Here is a 23,170-nt window from a genome sequence, read left to right as displayed (position 1 = left end):
GCCACAAGCAAGCAACGGTGTTCATTCTAGGCTGTTGCCTTTCTTCATTAGATGGAAAAATATTTATTAAATAACCAACAGAAGATCACATCCCTATTGTGCCTTTTTGGTTTTTTTTTTTTGAGGGCAGTTACTGCACAGCATGAGGGAGGGTGGGGGATGCCATCCTGCTACAGCCTGAAATCTCTCACTTGCCCCCAGTGCAGGAGGCAGTGTGTCCGGCTGCTTAGCTCCCACCACGTTGCCACACACAGCTCACATACCTCAATCGCAAAGCCATGCATGAATAAACATATGAGAATAAAGCAGCTGGATTTCTCTGTAGTTACTGTTTTTTGGGGGGTTTCTTACTACAGCAGACTAGCTTGGGCATCTCTCTCAAAGTGCAAAAATCAGCCTTAGATAAAGAGGCCAGTGCTTGAGGTCACAGCTACCCTTGCCCTTCCCCAAAAAGCATTTTTGCGAGCATCCCATGTGGGCGGCTTGGGACCCTGGGGGGACAGAGGATGCTACACGTGTGTTCAGCACCGAGCCCACTCTGCTCCACAGCCCCCAGGAGCCCCAGGAACCCCGCCAAGATGCTCCCACAATAACCAAGCCCTTATTGATGGTGAATCATTAACCTTCCTACTGTACTGTGGGTGCCAGCAGTTCAGCAGTGAGTGCTTACTCTGCACGATGAGAGGGAAAAGCCTGCTGGATAAATACTGCATGGTGTTTTATATCGCAACTGCATGTCTTCCTTTGGTGGCTGTTAGGACACATTCAGCATATGGCACACTCATTCCCAGTTGTAAATAATAACAGAATGCATTTGGTCGCCTATTAAAATAAACACACAATCCCCTACAAAGGCTCTTCCAAACCTCAGACATCCCAATGTGGGAACGTCTCACGCTGCTCTTCCCTCCCCTTGCTGTGCCTTGCCCGGAGCAGCCAGCCCCAAGACACCGAGACATTACAGCTGGTGCCTCGCTTGATGCCTACAACCTTCCCACCCTCTCCAAATTAATTTTAACCGCCGGTCCAGCTGCGTGTGCATGCCTTGTCCTGCACAGCCAGCGGTGAATACCTTCCCTTTGGCAATACAGCAGTGTTGAGGACTTCCTGCCAGCATGGCTGGGGCTGTTGTAAAAGCACACGGCAAACACCCCAACCCTTTTTTTCTTTCTAAATAGTCATAGTTTGAGTCTACCCAACACTGTCACACAGGGCTGGTTTGTTTACTAGATTCATTGTTCTTGAACCTTCTCCTTCCCCAGATCTTTCATGTCCAGAGAAGTGCGATGGATACATTCATTAGCGTGTGTGGCCAGCCAGTACGTGTCCTTCTCCAAACCACCAGTTAGCTGGGTCCTGAGCCCCATGGGTGGCCTTCCAGTCTGGGCGTAGATGTGCCAAAAAGAAGCAAATTAAAATGCACGTACTTTGCTGTAAAAAAGCAGTAGGTATCACTGATATGGTGGTGGCCTGACTTCGCTCACCTTTCCTCACCAAATGACAAGCTCGCCTTGGGGTCAACCTGCAGCAGAAGCCCAGGGACTGGACTGCTCCCCTCCCAAACGCTGGCTGCAGCGTCTCAAGTGAAAGACCTCCACGTTGCTCAGTGCCTCTCCTGATCCCTTCTGGTATCGCACCGAATCGGATTAACTTTGCCTCACAACTCTCCCCACAGTCTATTAGAAACAAACCAACAGCTCTTGAGTAACACCTAATTGGATTCCCCCAGCTCTGACTGCATTAGCTGTCTGTCCAAGGCCCCTCCGACTCACTTCTTATTACCTCGGGCCTTGACGAGCCCATGGAAAATTGTATTATGCAGCACAGGCATAAAACCATTGGACTTTTGAAGCTTGATGGCTATGAAAGGTCCCTTTCACATTTTTTAAAGAGGAAAAACAAAAGGGAAATCAGATGGGGGAAAATAATTGTTTCTAAAAGCCTGATAACACCAACGCATTGACAGAGGCCAAGCTCCCAGGCCCTGTACAGACAAAACCATGCTGAAGTCACGATATGCCTGCTTCAACCCTTATACTTTACTACTTTTCTTACACAGAGCGAAAGGGTTTCCCCCCAGCAAAGCCTCGGCAGGCCGGCCTTGGTATCACATAATACTGGGGAGGAAAACGGAGTGTGCCATTCGCAGCGATGGAAGTCACTGCTCTGAAAAACACAAACATCTCCCAGCTGCTGTACGCGGGTTTGAATGCCGATAATCCCCACGTGGAGCTGAGGAAATAAAAGCATACACAGCACCAGGATAACTCTGCATAGTCAGGCTTTCAGCTCGTTTTGCTGCAAAGAGGCATTTGGGAAGTTGCACTGGCTACGATTAAAGAAAAAAACTCCACCTTTTAATAACCTCCATTCTTACATGTGCAGTTGCAGCTACATACTTCATGAATGCATCTATTAGAGATACCATCTGTATAAATACAGGTATTTATAAAGAGAAATAGCAAGCGTGGTTATCTGTCTGCTCATCTGTATGTAGCGAGTGTGTCTTTGCGTGCAAGCTAGAATTACGTAGTGAGAGTAAGGTTATATAGTTAGAGATAGCAACAGCTTTGGTTTATTTTAGTTGTGAATTCCCAACACAAAAAGCTGCACGCAAAGAGGTGTAATAAAGCAGTATGAAAGCAGGCAGTGATTAACAGCCCAGAAGGTTCTTTTATCATTATCAACTATTTACAAAGAAGCGTTTATATGTTTCCCCATCTCTGGGGAGCTGGCACTTAGCATTAAAAATACATGAATAACGAATGAAGCCCCGTGTACCTTATGGCCTTTTAATAATGCAAAAATCTTCCAATTCAGGATATGATACAGGTAAACAAAGGAGAAAAGACTGGTGGGTGGAAAATAGTGTGAGATCCCTATGCAAAGGACAATTTACAGCGCGTGGGGGTTAAACTGTAAAACAGCAGCTGGTTGTCAAGTTCTTCTTCTGATCAGAGAAATAACCCAGGGAGCAGGAATACAGAGAGCAGAGGGTCTAGTCACTGCTATGACTGCAGTCCTGCGAGAGCTGGAGAGGGAGAAGGAAAGCGAGAGAGAATGACAACTACCTTGAGGGCATCCTGCGTGTCATCGAGGCAGTAGACCCGGATGCTGTACTCCAGCGAAGAGCAGGACAGCGGTCCAAAGATGGCCAGTTTGAGACGCTTTGCTGCTGCTTTGGTGATTGACTGTCCCACCAAGGCATACGTGCTGAGTGTTTCTGTCAGGATATGGCAGGCCTCTGGGTCCAGCTGGATATAGCACGGGGTGGTGAAGTTTTCCTCCCCGACCACCACCACATCCTAAGGGAGAAAGAGGCCAAGTTAGAAATCCCGACGCCTCAGAACTGCACTCCTTTGAGACAACAATGCCCCTTTCAAGCTTGGATGATGCACAAAGTCCTTGCTGTTTGCACCTAACATTAATCAAGATTTAAAATTCCTGCTTGTGGCTTTTCTCCTGCGTAGGCATGGGGAGGGCATGATTTGTCTGGGGTGCTGGGGGTGATGATAATGGCAGAAACCTCATCCTGTCCTCACTCTGCTAAGACTTGTAACTCTTTCCTCTGGGGCTCGCAGCACCTCTTAAAGCCCTGGGCAGAGTTAGGCAAATAAGGAAAATATCACCAATACTTTATTGAAAAAGATCTTATGGAACTAATAATTCGGTGACCATGATTTAACATCAGTAGTCACAGGCATATTGAAGAAATACCTGCCCTTCACTTCCTAAGCACAATAAGGAGTTATAAAAACTCAAGGAAGGGAAGTAACCTCTACGATGGCCAAATGCCACATCTCATGAAATATCACCTGCTGCTTCGTTGGAGTAATCCTCCGTGACGAGACTGCAGGGTGACCAAAAAACCCACATCCAGCTCAAATGCAGACAACCTCCCCACCCTGTGCGCAAAGGAAAACAGCTCCCCTGCTAATTTCTCCATTCAACCCTGCTGGTAATATCCTGCACGCAACACAAGGTGCTTGGAATTGCTTTGAGACAGAGCAGAAGCAATAAGGCAGCAGTGGATGACAGCCGCCTCTTGGAAAGCCACCATGGGCCACATGATGCTCGGCACAACTTATCTGTTTCACCCCCGCTGCCTGCAGGTCTGCAGCACAACGTACGCATCTGGGCGCTGAGCAGTGTGGGTTCTACTCAAATTTAGTGTTTAGCTTGGGCCCCCCTGGTCTCAGGAAAGGCACACATGCCAGGTTTGCAAGGGTGGCGCAACCCGCCTGTAGGACAAGGTGCTGCAGCGCTGATTGCACCTCCCCTACAGCCACGGCAGCAACTGGCTCTGGCAGGAGGTGCTGGCCCCGAGCGATGCTGCAGTGGTGTGCATGCACACATGTGTGCGTGTGTGCATGTGTGTATGCAGGTGTGCGTGCACACGTGGGGCTCAGTCTGGAGGAGCTGCTCCAGAACTGAGTGGAGGAAGAAGATGGTGGCGCGATGACCGTGTGGACACTGCGGAGGCTGCACCAGCACCAGAGCATGTGGACAGCTGGTGGAGAAACCGCTCTGTCAAGGGCAGGAGGACAGGAGAGAGAATGAAGAGGTGCCAGTAACACGCAGACACAAATAAGGAACATATGTGCGGTGCCAAGAGTCAGGCTGGTGGGGTGCAGATTAGTTGGCGAGAAAGACCCGTGTTCACTGCACGCTCCCTCCCAGCGTGGGGACGAGCTGGTGCCACAGGCAGGGGACAAAAGCAAGAGCCTTGAGAAGGCAATGTCGGACTCAGCACTCTTGTTGCTGTCAGCCCAACTGCCTTCAAAAACCACCCTGCCCTCATTAAACCTACCGCTAGGAGAAGGCGCCCCTGCCAAACTAATTATGTGAGACCAAACTGGCGGCAGCAGGTACCTAGGAGCACAGAGCTAGAGAGGAAGGCTCTGCCAGGACGGCCCAGCCTTGCTGAAAGCACTTTATGCTCCAGTTACAGTGGAAGATCCTCCTGCCAGCCTGCCCCAGGACATCCTCCTGCTGCACTACTAGCAAGGACCCACCCCAGGCTGCGGCCAAGCCTGCACTGCCCAGCAAGGCTTGTGCAGCTCCCGGGTTAACGGGGTGCAGAGTTGGATCCCGGCTACACAAACTGAATCAAAGTGATGCTCCACCAACACGTTAGGAAGGAAAAAGAAAAGAAAAGTAAGGCCCATAAATTTTATTAACCCGGCCAATGTCTTGATGCTGAAGCAGGAGTCAATTCGTAGTTATTTTCACTTTCTTGAAAACAGACTATAAACCAGGGAAGTTCAAACTAGTCCGTAAAAAACCTTTTTTCACTTCTAGATCTGAGTCAGTAATTATTTTCAGCCACTGTTTTTTATTTTGCCTTTACTTTTCCTTCTCTCCCCATGACTTCGGCACATTATCCTGCCATGACCAAAAGCTCAAGGGTCAAAATCCTGCGATGAAGGCTATTTCATGGAAAATAGCCAGAACCAGGAGGCACCAAACTGGCCCAAGACAGCACCTCTGTATAGGCACTGGGATACCTGCTGGCCTCCTGTCTGCCTGCAGCAGCCGTGCATCTCACACGGAAAACCTGAGATCCAGGCATCCTGGTTCGGAAAGGCAGCTGAAGGATTAGCAGAGAGCCCCGCACGCAAGTCAGCGCGCAGGCTGGAGCTCCGGAGCCTCACCTCCCACGGTCCCTGGGCAGCCTGGTGCTTCAGCTGGATCTGCCAGTCCTCCGTGTTCGGTTCTGCGCAGTGGTGCATGGTTAAAATGACGGGTCGCGTTAGCAGGGCTCCCGGCGGGCCGCAGCTCACCACTGGCGTCAGCAGGGTTTGGCTGTCTTCTACAGGCGGCCTGACAACGGGACAGAAAGATGGGTAGGTTAAGTGAGTTGGAAAAAGGCAAAAAGGTACATTCAGGTATAAAAAAAAAAAAAAAATAATCATTCTCTTAAAATAAAAAGATTGTGCAAGCAAAGAATGGGTGGGTTTGTTTTGTTTTGGTTTTTTTTTTCTTTTCCCAAATCCACAAATGTTTGGGTTTTTTTTTGCCAAATATCACTCATTTGTCAAATGCAGGTTTGGGTGGCAGCAAATTATAGACCACACTTGCTGGGCAGTCCCCACTCTTAAGAATCCTTGCAGACCATATGCAGAGGCTTCATTTCACCCACTGCCGAAATGCGGCCACTGCTGCATTTGGCAGTTGTTTAGCAGCATATGAAAATGAGCAGTGGCTCTTGTACGCACCATGTGTGAGAATTATTTACTGTCTGGACAGAGAAAATTGAAGAACAAAGGAAGGGAATGAACTGATGAGCACGTCTGAAGCCTTGTAAGTGGTATACAGCACATCCGAGACGTGCAGTTTGGTTCGGAGCCATCACCAAACCCACTGATACTCCATTTTACTTAAAAGGCATTCAGATCTACTAAAATGGCTTTTGCAAATACACCTGCGGGGAGCAGGTGCCACTGGCGGTGGGGGAGAAAAGGCGAAGGGATGGTAAAGGAATAGCTCAGAGGGCAAAACACACTCACAAAGCCTGAAATTTCTAGTGATAACCCGGAGCTCTTCAGTTAAAAACACAAGTATTGTCCAGCACGCCTGTGGCTAGTCACTAGGAATGGGAAATCATATAAATATATAGGATACATCGCATACACAGGAGTCTGTAAACAAGTCTGTGTGTGTGTGGGGGCATGCGTGTGCATGTGTGCGCATGTGTAAACTATGCCAGACCAACTGCTGAGGAGCTTAAAATCAGAGGAAGCATGACTGACTTTAACTATCCCGACATCTGGTGTATGACAAATACAGCCGAATGTGCCTCATCAACTGCCTCCCTAAATAATACAGAGGACAAATTCATGATCCAGAAACCAGCAAGCAGGAGATTAAAAGTGTTCAATGTGATCTGCGCTCAAACTCCAGATCTGCCCATAGGACCTCCCGTCTTCTGCTCTGACTAAGGGCTCAATCCCACATTGCATTTACAAACACTTGTATTTATATCTGTATTGGTCTTAGTGGAATTAGTTGAGGCAAAATTAGATCCTGATTATTTCTGCAAGTCTTTGCCTTTACCAAAAGAAAGAGCAAAAAAAGTACCTGTAATCTTAGATAACATTTTCAAGGCCAAATCAGGACAGAACCTGTTTTGATATCCAATTTATTGCACCTATTCTGGCTATTGAAAAGATATGTCCACAGGCATATCCTAATTTTACCCACCTTAATTCTCCCTGTATAATCCATTAATCCCACAGAAAATGAAAGACAAACTTTTGAGAAATCCTTTTTCAAAGTGGGATGAAGGCACTTTTGAAAAGTGTCTCTTGTTGCTACAAATGTTGTGGGAGGTTTCTATAACATTTGAGGAAAAAAAAAGGTCTGGTATGGAAAAATTTAAATCTATGCAAATCAGTAAATCCAGATGATATGCATCTGTGGAAATTAACTGATGAGTTTACTAAATGACTTAACAATTGTTTCTGAAAAGCCGTGGACTAGAAATAAACAGCTGCGATAGCTGCCTTTCAGAAAAGATGTAAACCGAAACAATCTGGACATCTATCATGTATTATGTCAGCTATTTTAGCCTAACAAACAGTACACAAAAGAAAGGAAACACTAGCAGATAGAGTACCTAGTCCAGCTCCCCTTGCACGCTGCAGGGATCTCTGGATTCAGATTAAGATGATCAGGGATCACTCTGTCACAAGACTGAACTGCATAAATCATTGGGCAGTTTTTGACTAAAATGTTGCTTCTTTTTCAGACTCATTTACTTCATTTTTTTTTTCATAAGAAGCACCAAGAAGCTTAAAAAACACTCACAATGTGATGGCTGTTTTTAATGGTCATCTATCTTGTGCATTAATGTATATTTGAACACTCTCCTACAGTCTAATTCAAGAAATTTCAAAAAAAAATGACATCTTATGAGAAAGACCTTTCAAAATTACAATATTTGTCTGGAAAGCTATAGATATGACAAGCTATAGGCTTAATCATCTGGTTAACCTAACTTCATCTAAAAGACTACTGACCCATGAAGAAGGAAGGAAGGAAAAAAAATACAAGTTATCATAGTTTTTGGACCGAATTACAAAACCAGCAGTCAAAAAGAATATAGGAGGGAATATATCATGATTGCCATAAAAATATTCATCCAGTGTCTTTTAGGTGAAAAATGAGTTAAAATCAACAAGAATCTGAGCACTGATGCATGCGGTTAAAAAAAGCCAAAAGGTCGTTAAAATAATATGGTACTGATAAATCATACAGCCTAAAGTTGTCTCAAAGTAAAATTAAGTTTAGTCACTGCTCCGTGACAAAATTTTGTTAGCTGTTAGGTTTTAGGACTCTGATGGAGGGCATGATTCTGCGCTGCAACATTTTATGTCCAATTAGCACAAGGATAAAAAATGATGCAGAACATGAAGTCGGGAGGCGCTCCAGAATGCGCAGTCAGCAAGTGAGATGGGAAGCGGAAACAAGCATGCAAAGGACTTGCAAAAAATAGAAAGGCTTAGTATTTTTTCCCCAGGTTGGTAAACAGCATCTTTGTCACCCGACTTACGAGATTTATTGCCAAGTGGATGAGCCACACATGCTCGTGATCTGGACGTTTATGATACAGGACCCTCTGATAAGTGAAGAGCAGAAAAAGGGGCCAACTGTGAGGGTGGTTGACTTTGCAGTCCTCAACTGCCAACCAGACACACCTCTGAGTCTGGCACCACAAAGTCATGGAACACTGCTGGTCCCAATGACTCTCCTCCACCACCCACCTTGTGCAGATGCTGACCCACCTCAGCTCTCCACCAGTTTGGAGGCTGCAAGTGACCTCACTACTTTAAGCCGTTGAAAATTGAGATATAATGAGTTGCAGAGAAGTTCTCAAGTGGTGTGAAACAAGGGTCAGTGTCATTGAATAGGTGAAATCCCAGCTCTATTGAAGTCAATGCTGAACCTCTCCCTGACTACTGTGAGGTCAGGGTTTCTACTCACAATGTAGAAGGCAACGTAAATAGCAACACAATCATTAAATTTACAGATAACAGTAAATAGGGAATTATTGCGAGTAACAATGAGAGCCAGAAAATAATGCAAAAGATCCAGAGAGGGTAAAAATATGCGTAGGAAATAGAATCCTATTAATTTTACAGCAGCTCACACTTCCAGAGCAAAACAAGTTCCAAACATAGTTATTTAGTAGCAAAGAAAAGCAGTAAAAGTGAAAAAAAGATCTCCGGTGAGCTTACTGCAACACAGCAGGCGTCAACTTGTTATGTGACACAGCGGTAAAAAGCAAATCTGATTTCTGGGGCTGTATGGGACAAGGCATGTCAGAGCACGCTGAGGTGATATTCCCTTTCCTATCCAGCTCTAACGTGACTGCAGGTAGCAGGGTGTTTAGGGACCGCAGCAAGATCTCGAAAATAAACACCTGAAACCCGGAGGAATGAGGTTAAACTATGCGACGGCACATACAGCAGAGAGGTACCCTATGACAACTGACAGGAAAAAGGAACAAAAATCTCTTGACAGATCTTTTCTTGTTTCTCACTGTTTCTAATTTCCATTTTAAAACAAAAGGATTATGCCTTACTATAAGCTAATGAGAACAGAAACAGATGCAGTAGACAAGATATATTATACAAGAGATATTAATCTTTCTGCTTCAAGGCATAAACCCAACACTAATTGATGGGATTAGTAAACAACAAATTCCCCTGAAGACAGGTTATTGTGTAGTCATTCATTACGAGCAGTTTTCTACCTTCTCCTGGAGCAGGTGATGCAGCACCAGCAAAGCCAGGATCCTGGCTGGGACAAGTGCCTGTTGTAATCAAGTATTGCGACTCCTGTGTTATAGATGGCAGGAGATTTAGCACAGAGACAGGGTAGCGTATAGAGCAAGGGGCTTATCTCCTCTCATGCAGAAAGATCTTTGAGCAGACATCTTCAAAACTGTGGGGCAGAACCTACTTTTAGGCTGTTATCCAAAAAAGAACCCCAAACCACATGTGCTTCACTTTAGGCTTGCAATTGTCTTGGGACAACTTATTAGATGGGACTGGGCATTCAGCTGTGCTAGTATGACTCTGAAGTCACTTCACTGACGGCAAAAGAGATGGTTTTGTTTTACAAAGATCTGACTGAGACTAAAATTCAATCACCTGTTCAGCGTTGCTATTAAAAGGCACTAACAGTAACTGAAAGGTCTTCGGATATTTTTAGATGTTGTCCCATCCCACACCGCTTATCAAGAACAGTCACCTTTTATTTAAAAGCAAACAAACTTTTATTCGCTATATCTGGTCCCTTCACAATCAAATTTGTGTTTCTAATGGGATTACTCATTCGAAACCGTCTCCTTGTAATAAGCCAGACCATATTCATTAAGGTAGCTGTCAGACAGCAGATGTGAGCACAACTAGAGAAATCTCTGCTCCTCAGTGGGCCTGCATTGTGCTCCCTGGCACCGTGCGTAGATGTTACAGGCAATCACAGCAGCTCAGGAAGCACAGGACGAAGCAGGGAGAGAGGAAGGGCCAACTCACAGCAACAGATGGCAACCCTTCTACACAGCTTAGCCGAAGAGTCAGAGGGAAGACATTTTATTTCTCCTTTCATTGCTGGGGCTTTATTTTTAATATGCGTTCCTTCTTAAGTTTCAAACAACATTCTTAACTGACCCTGGTTCTCCTGCTAGTCCATCTTTAGAAGGAAAATTATCTGAAAAGTTTTCCTACCCTTTTACTCATGCTTTTGTCTTTTTTATTTTGAATTTTCAATTATAATGACTGACACTTCATGAAATTGTCTTCTGCAGTTGCAAAGTAAATTTGTTTACGCAACGGAGATACAGCAGGAAGATGGAGAAATGAGATGTGGAAGACTTCAGTTTCTTTTATTTCACATCACTAAGCTTAGAGTTCACTGGAGAAAAATGCAACATTGCTCCTTGGATCAAACTCATTGGTCAGCTGCGTGACTTTAATATAAAGTCTATACATAACAGTGAAGCCACTGATCCAAAGCCTGACAAGGCTCACCCAACTATTCTCTCTTTTAAGGTAGCTAATTTGTAAGTTGCACAATTTATATGTGTCTTCTATCAAGATCTTCAGGAGCACTGCTTGCTCCGTTTTTCATGGTTGTCACATTTCATGGGCATGGCGACATCCACTCTCATTTGCATCACCTCCTGTGTGATGGATTATACAGGAGTGTCCTTCACTGTGCCATATTTAGTGCAGCTCTTGCCTCTGATTAGAGTATGCAAGAATGGCTCCACCTAAAGCTGTGCACGCTCGGCAGGGGTTCACGCAGGAACACAGGAACTGCCATACGAGATCAAACCAGTGGTCCATCAAGGACCAGACCTCGTCTAGCACTGACCAGCGCCAGATGTTTCCAAAGGAAGCGCACAGCTCCACTAATTTAGCTCACAGCTAAATTTGTTTTATAACCTGAGGCAGTCAAGAAAATCCTGAAGGTTGGAGGTTTATACTCATGTTATTTAATCCTTAGTTGTCTAAGACCTAGGCTCTCACAGGTGCTCATGGGAACAGGCTCTTGCCAGGTACTGGCCCCAACAATGTGTTTATTTTATAGGTGAAACCACAACTCAAGAAGGCACACCTGCTTGCAAATCTTAAAGTCGGTGATACTTCCCCAGGCTGAGAGGGAGAGAGAGCACCTGATCACCACTGAAAAAGCCAATGAGCTTCAAGACAGAAACCTGTTTGAGAGTTGTAAAATACTCTTGTAGGCTTGTCATTTTTTCAGTTTTATCTCTCTCTCTCTCTCGATATATACACACACACACACACACATACCGTGTACAAACACACACATGCATTACATACATCGATATCCTTTTCCTCACTGGAGCCACTTCATAAAGCACATGGAGCTCACCACGAGGTCAACACGCCAGCCAAGGATCAGAGCCTGGTAGCTACTTGCCATCCATCCTGCCCCCAGTGACAGGCAGAATGAGGATGAGCTTGCAGTGCAGAAGCAGGAAAACCAGCCTGCTGGAATATTAGTTTAGGAAAAGAGAAAACCTGCTGTGCCACAAGCACGCTAACACACTTAGAGAAAACAACTGCCTCCAAGTGGTGTTTATTGCAAGCCATCAGAACCCCAATTCACTGCAGAAAGATAATGCTTTTAGGGTGACCCTCCTGCTCTCGCATGCTTTGATGGCTATGAAATGGCATAAATAGTGTGTCTTGGAAAGCTCTCTTAACCAATCTGCAAGGCAACACAAAGAGTGATATTACTGGGTTGTGAAGTCTCTCAGTTTTCTGTACTACAGGTTTCAGAGACTAACTGGGGTAATGTATTAGGAAAACAAAGGAAGGAAAAGAAAAGGGAAATTTGCAGGAATTATAGGAGGGATAACAGATTTCCTGTTTCAGCTGACTGTTCAGAAGTAGTTTCATAATTCTACAAACAAAATGTGAGCTAAATCTTAAGTTGCTGGAAATATGTGAGCTGTGATGGTGAGCCTCTGTGTTGCTGCACTGGTTCTGTTTAGGGTAGTGCTATGGGGACCGCATTCTTCCCTCAGTGGTGGCTGTATACCAAGAAAAAGAGCCTGCCTTTATTTCTGATTATAACACCCATTTTATGGTTTCCTATATGTCCCCTTCCAAACTACATCAACACACGACAGGACTTTTCAACCCATACACACTTACACGGTACACATGAAAATAAATATAGGGTCTCCCAGGGTTTATTAAACACACTGCAGTTACCGCTTGGCCACAAAAGCAAATGTCTGCAGCTAGTCCTTACTGTGGACTACCACTCTCTGCTGGAGTGCTGTAAGAGTGCAGCCATGGATTTAAAAAATAATTACGCTGCACACAAACTTGTGGTACCCATATGACTCCAGTTATGAGAAGCAACATCTGTGGCCCATGCAGTCAGAAAAGAGAGGCTTTGACGGAGCTGCAGCTCTGCTACAGAAAGTGAAGTGTCTGGTAACGCAGTCCTGCAGCAGGAGACCATTACAGCTGTGTGTGGGGTGCCAACCAACCCCTTCTGCTCCTGGGCACCTGGGGAAAGGGAGCAGGTAACAGGGGAGGATGTTACAGTCCTGCAGTGTTTAAGCCCCTTCCAGTGACTATTTGGTTCTGAGTGATCTAAAAAACACCTGATGAGCTCCTTTTTAAATGTCCTGGAAGTGGTTGGTTTCCACGAGTATGAAGAGGCGGGCTGAAAAGCTGCCATAAATCAAATAAGCAGCTGGGGTCTGTGTGCCCAGGAAGCGATTACCACCACGATGGGATGAGCCCTGCTGCCCCAACGGCCAAGGCAGCCCGCTCTCTCCTCTCCTCTCCTCTCCTCTCCTCTCCTCTCCTCTCCTCTTCTCTCCTCTCCTCTCCATAGAAATGACTTCTCAAAGTCTTCATTGCAAGTGAGGATTCCCACCTTTCCTTTCACTTCGGCAGCCGTACTTCAGCACACTGTCTCGGTTTGGCAGATCACAGCTCTGAGCACGCTTTTCCCACCAGAGGTTAACCTATCCTTCTATCCTCTGTGTGACCTGCTGAGTAACACTAGCACAAAGCATGCAGAAGAGGCTTTATGAGCCTTGAAGAAAATAAATCAGACTAGCATGTGACATTAGTTGTCCACAGCTGCATGAATAAGGAGGCAGGGATTCCCTCCATAACTGGCTGGAAAGAAAATAATTGCACATATAGCTCCTCCTCAGAATGAAATAAATTTTTTTTAGAAGAATTTGATATTTTAAAAAGGGAGATTTGGAGGCAAGCTGAATAACAGGGGATGCCCTCTGGTTTTATTTTTTTTTTCCTTCTGTAGGAAAGAGTCCTTCTTCGATGCTGTTTATAAGTGTCTTTAAAAGACAGCCAAAAGTAATAGGAATAGAATCAATACTAGATATGAACAGAGACACTTTTTCCGTAGCTGCAATTAGCTATTTTCAAAGAGCAGGCGATGAATAATGTATGCAAAAGGGTGGGTGGAGGGGTTACTTATTTTTTCTTTAAGCAGATTATTTTAGCATGGGTGAAAGACTACCAAGCTAAAGAATAGTGTTCAATATCACACAGTGTATAAACAGCTGTGGCTTAGCACATAATAAAAGCCATTAAGGGGCTGAGCCAAAAAATGTATCTAGCTATGAGGAGGGGAAAGAGGCAAAGCACCGTGTAATGATTGCTTAGATTCACATTTGCCATTCAGCCTTTGTGCACACGAGTCCATTCCGCAGGTTAAGATCTTACCTTTCTCTTCATTAGGTTTTCCTAAACTGCTTCAAATGGTATCGGTGTTTTTTGGAAACTCTTTTTTTATACCAAGGCTGCCTGATCAGTTGGTAGATATTAAGATCTAGAATATGAATTGGCCACACGTGCAGATAAGAGGTGAGAACAGGGGTCATCCCAACACGAGCTCTGGGTGGCCCTCGGCGTGCTGTGCCTGGGGCTAAGCAAGACAGCTCCTTGCTTACTTCTACCTTAGAGTGAGGAGGGGTGGAGGACACAAAAAACTTTGGCTCCATCCTCTTCACTGCATGGACTAGCAAAGCCCATGAAGGGTAAAATAAAAATTCACCTTCCTTATAATAGAGGAGGAGATTTTCCAAGCCAGGTGCTCGGGTACCTGTCTCTCTGCTGCACCGATTTTGTCTCCTTCCCCCTCCACTCCCGCAGCACAGCTCTTTATTAAGAAGTTACCTCGCACCTTCTTTGCTGCACCAAACTCACGCTGGCACATTTTCCTCACTTCTGGCTATGATTCGGCATCCCCCCAGCCTGAGGGCTTGCTGCAGAGTGCAACTCTTGGTTAGAAAAGCAAAAGCTTGAGCTGGTTTTGTGGCAAAGTTTATCCTCGGCTTTGCTCACATTCAGCTCCAAGTCAGCAAACAGCTTCAAGGCAGTAGACTTTGCATAAGCATATTACCACAGGTCTTTAGTTACTACATTTTCCCCCTCTGTTAATGAACGAGCCAATAAAGGCAGTCTTTTACCTCATGTTCTCCTTCCTGTGAACTGTCACATACATTTCATAGACTCTTCCTTGTGGAACGGCCCCCGCTGGGATCAGCAAGCTTACTCCTGCAGAACAGAAAAGACACAAAAGGCAAAATGGTGAAAAAAAGCGGGAAGCGGGCCTGCGCAGAGTAGTGACAGGAGAGGCAGGAGATGAAGCCTGCAATGCCAGATTTTCACTCGACCTCACCAGGAGGCTCTACATGACCTCAGCAATTCGCGAGAAAAAGTATTTACCGCAACCCTGGTGCCTCCAGTGGTCATCTGGTCTGTTCTTAATGCTCTCGTGCACTGGCACTGAAACACAGGCGTGGAGAAGACGATTTTCTTCCCTTTTATTTTATTTAAAGAGCAGACAGATGGTTACGCTGCTGCTTACCTTGTAAAATGATGGCAAAACGAACAACTCTCGCTAAAATTTCCAACAGCTGCAACGGGACATCTCTCCCTAGGCAATTCTTACTTAATTAAAATCAGGAAAGAAAGGCAGTCGAGCACTGTCCCAGGAAGCAACAAGAACTAGTTGTTTCCTGAAAGACGGCTTCTGCAACTGGCACCCTATCTTTTAATGCACTCAGCTTCTAATTAGACTACCAGGGAGACGAAATTGGGCTTCTTGGTATTTTCAATGTGCCTAGTCCTGTAAAGTGGCTCAAAATTCAGGTATCCAACCTTGAAAAAAATGTGGGCAAATATGCTCGGTGCCCCTTTCAGTGGTGATTAGCTGCACGCTTGATTACAAGACACTGTTCTAACATTACTGCCATCTCAGAAATGTCCTGTCGTTACACGACAAACACGGCACACAAACCAGCTATTTCACTCTGCTGGACACGTCTCAGCCAGCTGTCTTTGCAGATGTGGATTAGCTGGCAATCAGTGGCAAGGATTTCAATACAGTTATTACTACATAGCTGAAAACAAACCTACAGGCAGATGATTTGCATATATGTATATGCACAAGAGGGGATTTATAGAAACCTTGCACAGCCCCGTCTCTTTTCTTCAGCATACGTGCTTTGGTTACGCTGGAGACCTCCCATGTGTTGGTGTACAGGGGCTCAGTCCCACACCCGGCTTTGAAGGGGAGGGATGAGATAGGAAAGCATTTTCCACCAACACCTTCTGACGCTTGTTTCTTTACAAGCCTGTTACAACCTCACCTGTGCATGTTCTCAGCTCTAACGGGGCAGGCATGGTGTAAATGAAGGGCTTTGATCATATTACTAGAAGGATACACATGCTTCTAGAAGCAGCATGGAGGCACACATGGTAGCGGTAGACAGATTGATACATTTTACAAAACTCACTTTAATCATTTTGAAGGGATTACAGCAATAAATAACCATATTTTTTCTTTACAAATCTATATTAATATATGTGAACTAAATGTGATTAATAGATTTTGCTGACAACATGCAACGCTGTGGCATAAGAAACCTGAGTATTAATATCTACCTTCAGCTGCTACTTAGAGAAATGTGAAATCCAGGATTGTACAGCATGAATTTTCAACATTGCTCAGCAGTCAGCACCAGATTTCTTTAAGTACTTCAGCCTTCTCTCAAGCTCTAAAATTTAATAGCTGGTTTTGCCTGCTGTTCCACAGTAGCTCAGACAGAGGAGGGCTACTGCTCACCGACCACTTTTGGCTGCTTACTGAGCAGCATGGGGCTGCGTCCTGGAAGGACCAAACCACCTAGGTCCTGGGCCACCTAGGTGTTTTGCTTTCTCCATAACATCAACAAAAACAAAAGATCCAGCAAAGGAGCAGGAGACAAGGGTAGGCACTATCTCCTCGGGCAGGGCACTGTGCTGTAAAATGGCCGAGAGCTGACCACATAATAGAAAGGAGGAAGGCAGAAGTGCTGTGAAACCTTGAGCCATCGTGTCAGGTAGTTATGAACTGTGCACTGTGGGCCTACGTGTCCTCAGAGCTCCAGAGAAACCAGGCAGGGGAGCTCCTGACCACTGTGTAGTCTGCATAGTCCCCACATCCAGTGTTTTATGCATTTGTTCGACCGCACTTTAGATGTTAATGTTGCTCTTCATTAGCATGGCAAACCCATGGGAATGTCTAGGTGCTGAACTTTCTCTGAACATCAAGACTTCGTTTAGGAACCAAACAGCAGTATGGCTTTCCTAAAAAATCCAGCTGTGAGAGTCGAGCTCTCCCAAGGCTGCCCAGGACCTGCCTGGATGCTCTGAAACTGCCTCCTGGTGCCTGGGTGGCTTGAAGGTGGCCCTGCAGCCTGGTCTCGTACCGTACGAGAAAGACCGAGCAGCACTTTGCAATTACATCAAAAGGCACTCAATGCTCAGTCCATTTCTTTCCTAGTTGTAAAAGAAGCCAACAATACATGTAACGAGGATAGAAATATGGAAAAAAACCCACACTCTTGGGCCTTATTTTACTTGGGTGTGCAATGTGTGCAGGAAAAATGCCTTCCAAAAATTAGTATTCTGCTGTCCTACTTCAATACCACACAGTCTGCAATGAATTGGAAGTGGAATAACCGATTTGTTTTTTAATTAATTTGTCCTTTTTATGTGTGATGACAAGATTGAGGCTTTCTGGCTTGGAGTCCCTTTTCTAGAGCTGCATGAAAGCAAGAGGTCAAGAATGCTGAATCACACTTCACACAGGGAAGCTCTGAAGCCTCGCATGTCTCAGAAAGTGGCTAAGAGCCCTGCAATATTCTGTTTAAAAGGTGGCCAGGACTTTGGGAAAAGAATATTTGAAGTACCTTGGTAGACCTGAAGGGGAGAGGGGGAACCCATCTGTTTGCTCCGAACAAAGAAAAGGTAGATAAGAAAAGGTCCCAGGAGTGACCCTGCTTTTTCCTGCATAAAAGCAAGCTAATTCCACTTAAAAAAAACCAAAGCAACTGAGCCTTTAAGCCAACGTGGCTTGCGCTTACCTGAATTGGGAATTACTAGGTGACCTCCTAAAGAGTTGAAGGTCCCAAATGCAGTGCACGATGGGTCTGTCTGCCGAGCAAGGCTCTGGTTTTTCACGTTCAGGGTCTCATTCTCCAGCAGAGACTGTGTAATCTGCGGGGACAGCTTGGACGAGAAGTCAGAGAGGTCGTCCTGGGGAGTTACTGCACCCGAGGTGTTATAAACCTTGATTTTCAGGTTGGGCAGTGGGTCCAGGATCGGAGAATTTGTCATTGGGATTTTATCAGAGACGTCATGCAAGGCGTAAACAGGACCCCTGTACATGGCTGCAGCAGAAGTGAGGTCTGGTGGTACCGCCAGGAGGTCTGTATTGGAGATGACAAGGAAGAACCGTATTACTTCTTTATTCTGACGACTTTCTCCTGGGAAACGATTCAGGTTTGCATTCTGAATTTTGCATTTCACACCAAAGGTTAAGGTGCGCAAGGTCCTTGCAGACTGACCTTGGTCTCCTTTTCTATGCACTTCTCCAGCAAACTCCCAGGGCTTGTATTGCCCCAGTTGCTATGGAATCTAATTATAATACACAATTACAGCATGTTTCTGTTCTAAGGATTTTTCACCAGGATTATTCTTCCAGGCTGCACTCAGATTTCCAGTATGACATGCTTAGCTTCAGGGTAAGATGTTTTCCATACTTAGTAGATCTAGTTTTATTAACTAATACCCCCTCCCTAAATGCTAAGTGAGAATCATTAACCAATTTATCTAATTTGCCTAATGATAGGATTCCTGAAAAAAAAGACAGAACAAACCTATAAAGTCATCGTGCCCACGACTCCCCACAGTGGGGGGATTAGTACCTGCATCACACTTTTTGGAGATTTGTTTTAAAAGTAGCCCCAGCAAAGAAAATCACAGTTCTGCTAATCTTTCACATGACAGCTCTCTTGTCATCTTAACTCTTACTTTGATTTATTCTCTTTGCACACATATTGGGAAAAAAGAGGAACTGTATGGCCTAAATATGGGTCTTGAAAAAGCCAGAACTAACATTAGAGCGTTTTTTTCTGGCAAATGAAGTGTGGAAATAATCAAGCTGTTAGGCACCAGTGATAAAAATGCTTATTATTAAATGATGTTCTACTGCAACTTCTTCTTCTACGTTGTCTATTGAAAGTACAGTACTTCTTAAACTATTATTTATGCCTGTGAAGACAGGGCACAGTAAAAAAGGCTATTAGTGAAACAAAGGGGAGGAAGATGTGATAGAATTACTGTACTGTAATATCACTCCCGTGATGAATCCTGCCTCCGTTGTTTCTGTCAGAGCTTTGCCTTTGATTTAAATTTGAGCTGGAGCTGTATTTCCATAAATGTCTCTGTGTTTCACTCTCGCATTCACGCTATCTCTTCAGAAGTTAAATTCCTCTGCTTTATGCTCTTGAGCACATCTGAAAAACGCCAATGTGGGTTTTGAGCACTTGACCATCAGAAACAAATGGATATAATCTTTCTCCCTTCTATGAAATGCCAACAAGCATCCAGCGAATATCCGTCATGCAGCCGAAGAGACCATAACCTTATAGCATCTCCCTGAATTGGTCAACATGGAGTGAAAAGACAACTAACCTTGTCTTGCAGCCTTGATGTTAACGGGCTGAAATCCCCCATTTAGCGCCGAGGAGTCGATAATATCTGACTCAAAGTCACGGTGGTTCTTGCGATACACAAACAGGGCCACAACCACGGAAATAGCCAGGCACACGATCACGGCTATGACGATCCCGACGTAGAGGGCAACATCATCCGAGTCAGGAGCAGCTAGAGGGAGAGAGGCCAGGAACCTTGAAGAAAGGTACTACTCAAAGGAACTTTCAAGAAAACACATTCTTATTATTCTCGTTTCCTGCAGATATTTACTACCTTTTTTATAGGTTAATTTAAAATCCATTTCCAAAGCTATATAACAGGTCTATGCCCTTCTGATGGAAAAATATCTTTTATTTCTCTGTAACTTGTGTTCTAACTCTTTACCTATCTGCTCGTTCATCTATCTAGTACCCAGGCTTTGAACTATGAAGCACAACACATGTTATAGACTTAGTCTCGTGAAGCAAATTCACCCTATGAAATAAAATAGGACATTTTAGTGACATAGTGTCATAATATTGGTATTTAGTGGTTCATCTGATAACAAAAAAATAATGTTGTGGGTTTTTAAACTTCAGAAGCCTTGTTTTATAATTTTAAAAAAAAGTTACCCCCCTCCAAAAGTCCATTTTCTATGCAATACCTGAAACATCAGGATGTATCTTTGACTTTGCTTTTTTTGAACTATAATGCATGAAGCCATTTTTCCCTTCCATCCATTTCCCTTTAAAAAAAATAACCTAGTATAGCAGAGAATCAAACACTGAATTCTCATCACTGGCGTTAACACGTCTGTATTTGGATAAAAGTCGAAGCAAGCACAAGAAATAATGGGGTAATTTACGAAAAGGAACCCAGATTTATTAGAGCTGTCTTGTGAGAAAATGGCTATGATATTTCTACTAGCTGCTTATACTGTATCTTGGGCACTAATTCCAAGCTAATCTCTAGCATCATTATCGACTAGACCTTTTTTTTCCAAAAGGTCTAAATATATGACCAAAATCTGATGTGTTTCTATACAGTGAAGAATCCCGGTTTTAGAGATAGAGTAACGAAAACTGAAAGTGCAAAACCAAATCAGACTTTTTTAGTACCCCATTTTTGTTGGTTTCAAACATGTGAAATAATTTTTATTTTACTTTTTCGCTCCCTGATGTCTAGCCATTTAAACCAGGCTGCCCTCCAGCACAGAGGTGAGAGCTGGCAGATGCTGAAAGGGACTGATCAATCTCCGTAAGCTCCTAGCTATCAGACCTTCAATGTACCAGCCTCGAAACACATTTTTTTCCTCAGCAGTTCAGGAAGCAGATCTCCCGAGTTCCAGCTCAAAGAAAAGTTACCCCTCCACCACATTTCTCCCGTTTGCTAAGGAAGTTTTAATGGGACGAGGGTTCATTCTCTCCAGTTTCTGTCTCTGAGGTGGCATCGTCTCCCATTTTCCTCGTGTGTAAGGGCTGTTATCCTTCTGTGTCAACCCACTGACAGCGAAACGCTGCGACTGTCAAGCAAGCAGCATGCCACTTACTCTGCCGAATAGGTCCCTCTTTGCCTAGTCACACAGAGCCGGCACGACAGTAAAGCTTGACCCAAGGAACAGCATCAAATTAGCATCCAGGAATGTAAAATCAAACATTAAACTTACAAGAAAATCCATATTCATTCTGGGTTCTCTGTTCAGTTGAAATAGGATAAATGAAACCTTAAAAAGAAAGAAATTAAACAAAAATGGGAACAAAATCAAATTAATGAGGAGAACAAAAAAGGGAAGCATGAAAAATGGTTTAATTAAAAAAAGAAGGAAAAGAAAGTGATGGCACTTTAAAATTTGATACAGCGAACAAAATCAAATTAATGAGGAGAACAAAAAAGGGAAGCATGAAAAATGGTTTAATTAAAAAAAGAAGGAAAAGAAAGTGATGGCACTTTAAAATTCTGATACAGCACAGAATTATGATTTTGCATCCCCTGTCTCCTCCAGAGCCTTACTAAGAATTAATAAGCAGGCAGATTGAATTTCTAAGCCAAAATCGGTCTCGAGTCACTAACTTTGGAGTGCTTAAAGTCTTTCTTTTATTGAGCATAAACTCTAATGGATCTAATTTATTTCAGACATCAAGGGTCATTAGCATATGGAAAGTCTTTTTTCCCTATCCCTGCCATATGCTTTAATTCCCAGGACATGTTCGGTGAGGCTCTAAACAGTTTTTTTTATTTAATTATAGTCGCTTGCTGTTGATCTAATAGAGCTAAAACAGACCTGTTGTCACTGGTCAGAGGTTAAATACCCATTTGCTGAGCAGAGTCCATGCACAAAGCCCTCTCTCTCTGTTTCCCCGGAATTATTTTATCCTGTTTTTAATACGTGTTCAATAGGAATTCCTCAGGGAGCAAAGAATTTGTCAGCAAACGGGAAACTGAGTGGCTTTTCTTCGAAATTACTACAAAATCAATAAGGCCTCTGGGGTCATAACATTATTTATTTGAAATCTTTGCAAGCACCGTATATCGACAAAATCATAACACAATTTACAGCTGTATTTCAGAACGGATAAATAAGAGGGATTGTTTCCTTTGTCTTTTCTTTCTGCAGTTCCTACAGCACAGCACACTGGAGCTGCTTATTTCCACACGAGTCCTGTGAACTCGCTAAGCACCTCCCAGCTGTGTTCCATCCACACGGGAAATGAGTGAAATGCTCCAAGTCCCATCCTGCTGGAAAGGTAAATGACAAATCCAATGCAAGCAGGGGGAGTCGCTGTCAGGGACGGGATTAGAGTTGGTGTGAGACAGAAGGTACCTCTCCTCCATCACCTTCCCTTCAGTGCTTTTGAAGGGAATTTCATCCCCCCCACCTTGGATCTCACTGTGAGGAGCTCACACAGCCACGGACTCCCTGCAGGTGAAACGAATCTGGAAAATGCACTCCTGCCGCACGCCTAATGCACAGGACCACATTACAGGCGCACTGGAGTAGTAATCCCCAGCTCCCAGCAATGCTGAGTTTGGGTGCTCGGCATCTGTTGTGCTCTACAGAGCTCGTCCTGCTTGGCTGCACTGCTTGCTAATGAAGATATAGTCTATCCCAACTGCAGGTGCAGGCATACCTCCCCCTGAAGTTTCCAGACATTAACTATTGCATAAATGCTGCCTTCACTGAAATACCAGAGCAAGAAGAGCTGCTTTTTCATGATGATGTTTTTCCTGAGGCACCATGGGACAGACTATATTGCCTGTAATATCTATTTAAAACTTTATTCCGCAGCAATGATTCCAGACTTACAATTGCTTTTAGAAATATTATGTTCTTACATTCATTTATTTGGTTCTTTGAGGCAAGTTCACCTATATGTACTCTCAACATACATACTCAATCTTTCGTAATAACTGCTTCCTACTCCTACTAGTGTACTCCAGGTATTGGCCATAAAAAGTCAGGCAAGCAACTTCTGCCGGCTTGAGTGAACTCTCAGCAAGTCTGGGCATGTATTTACAGTCCCCTAGTTACTCCCCACTTAGTCCCCAGATGAATGCTGAGCCCACATTTAGTCAACCTAAATTTCAGCTATAGCCTTATGCCCAATATTTCCTTTGGC

The 23,170-nt window shown here is 44.3% G+C and overlaps 1 protein-coding gene across 1 annotated transcript in view; it reads right to left on the bottom strand.

Moving 5' to 3' along the window:
* UNC5C (unc-5 homolog C (C. elegans)) overlaps positions 1-23,170 on the bottom strand; it is a 157,559-nt gene that overhangs the window by 7,911 nt on the left and 126,478 nt on the right. The window contains exons 9-13 of the mRNA XM_009883065.1: positions 19,554-19,745; positions 17,942-18,286; positions 14,999-15,086; positions 5,655-5,823; positions 3,072-3,305 (exon numbers count right to left, since the gene is read on the bottom strand). Of these exons, the coding sequence (XP_009881367.1) occupies positions 3,072-3,305; positions 5,655-5,823; positions 14,999-15,086; positions 17,942-18,286; positions 19,554-19,745 (1,028 nt within the window). The remainder of the gene's footprint in view (positions 1-3,071; positions 3,306-5,654; positions 5,824-14,998; positions 15,087-17,941; positions 18,287-19,553; positions 19,746-23,170) is intronic.

This window comes from Charadrius vociferus, unplaced genomic scaffold (assembly GCF_000708025.1).
Source record: "Charadrius vociferus isolate BGI_N301 unplaced genomic scaffold, ASM70802v2 scaffold410, whole genome shotgun sequence".
In the NCBI taxonomy this organism is placed as follows: Eukaryota; Metazoa; Chordata; class Aves; order Charadriiformes; family Charadriidae; genus Charadrius; species Charadrius vociferus.
This window is presented reverse-complemented; position numbering and strand designations above follow the sequence as displayed.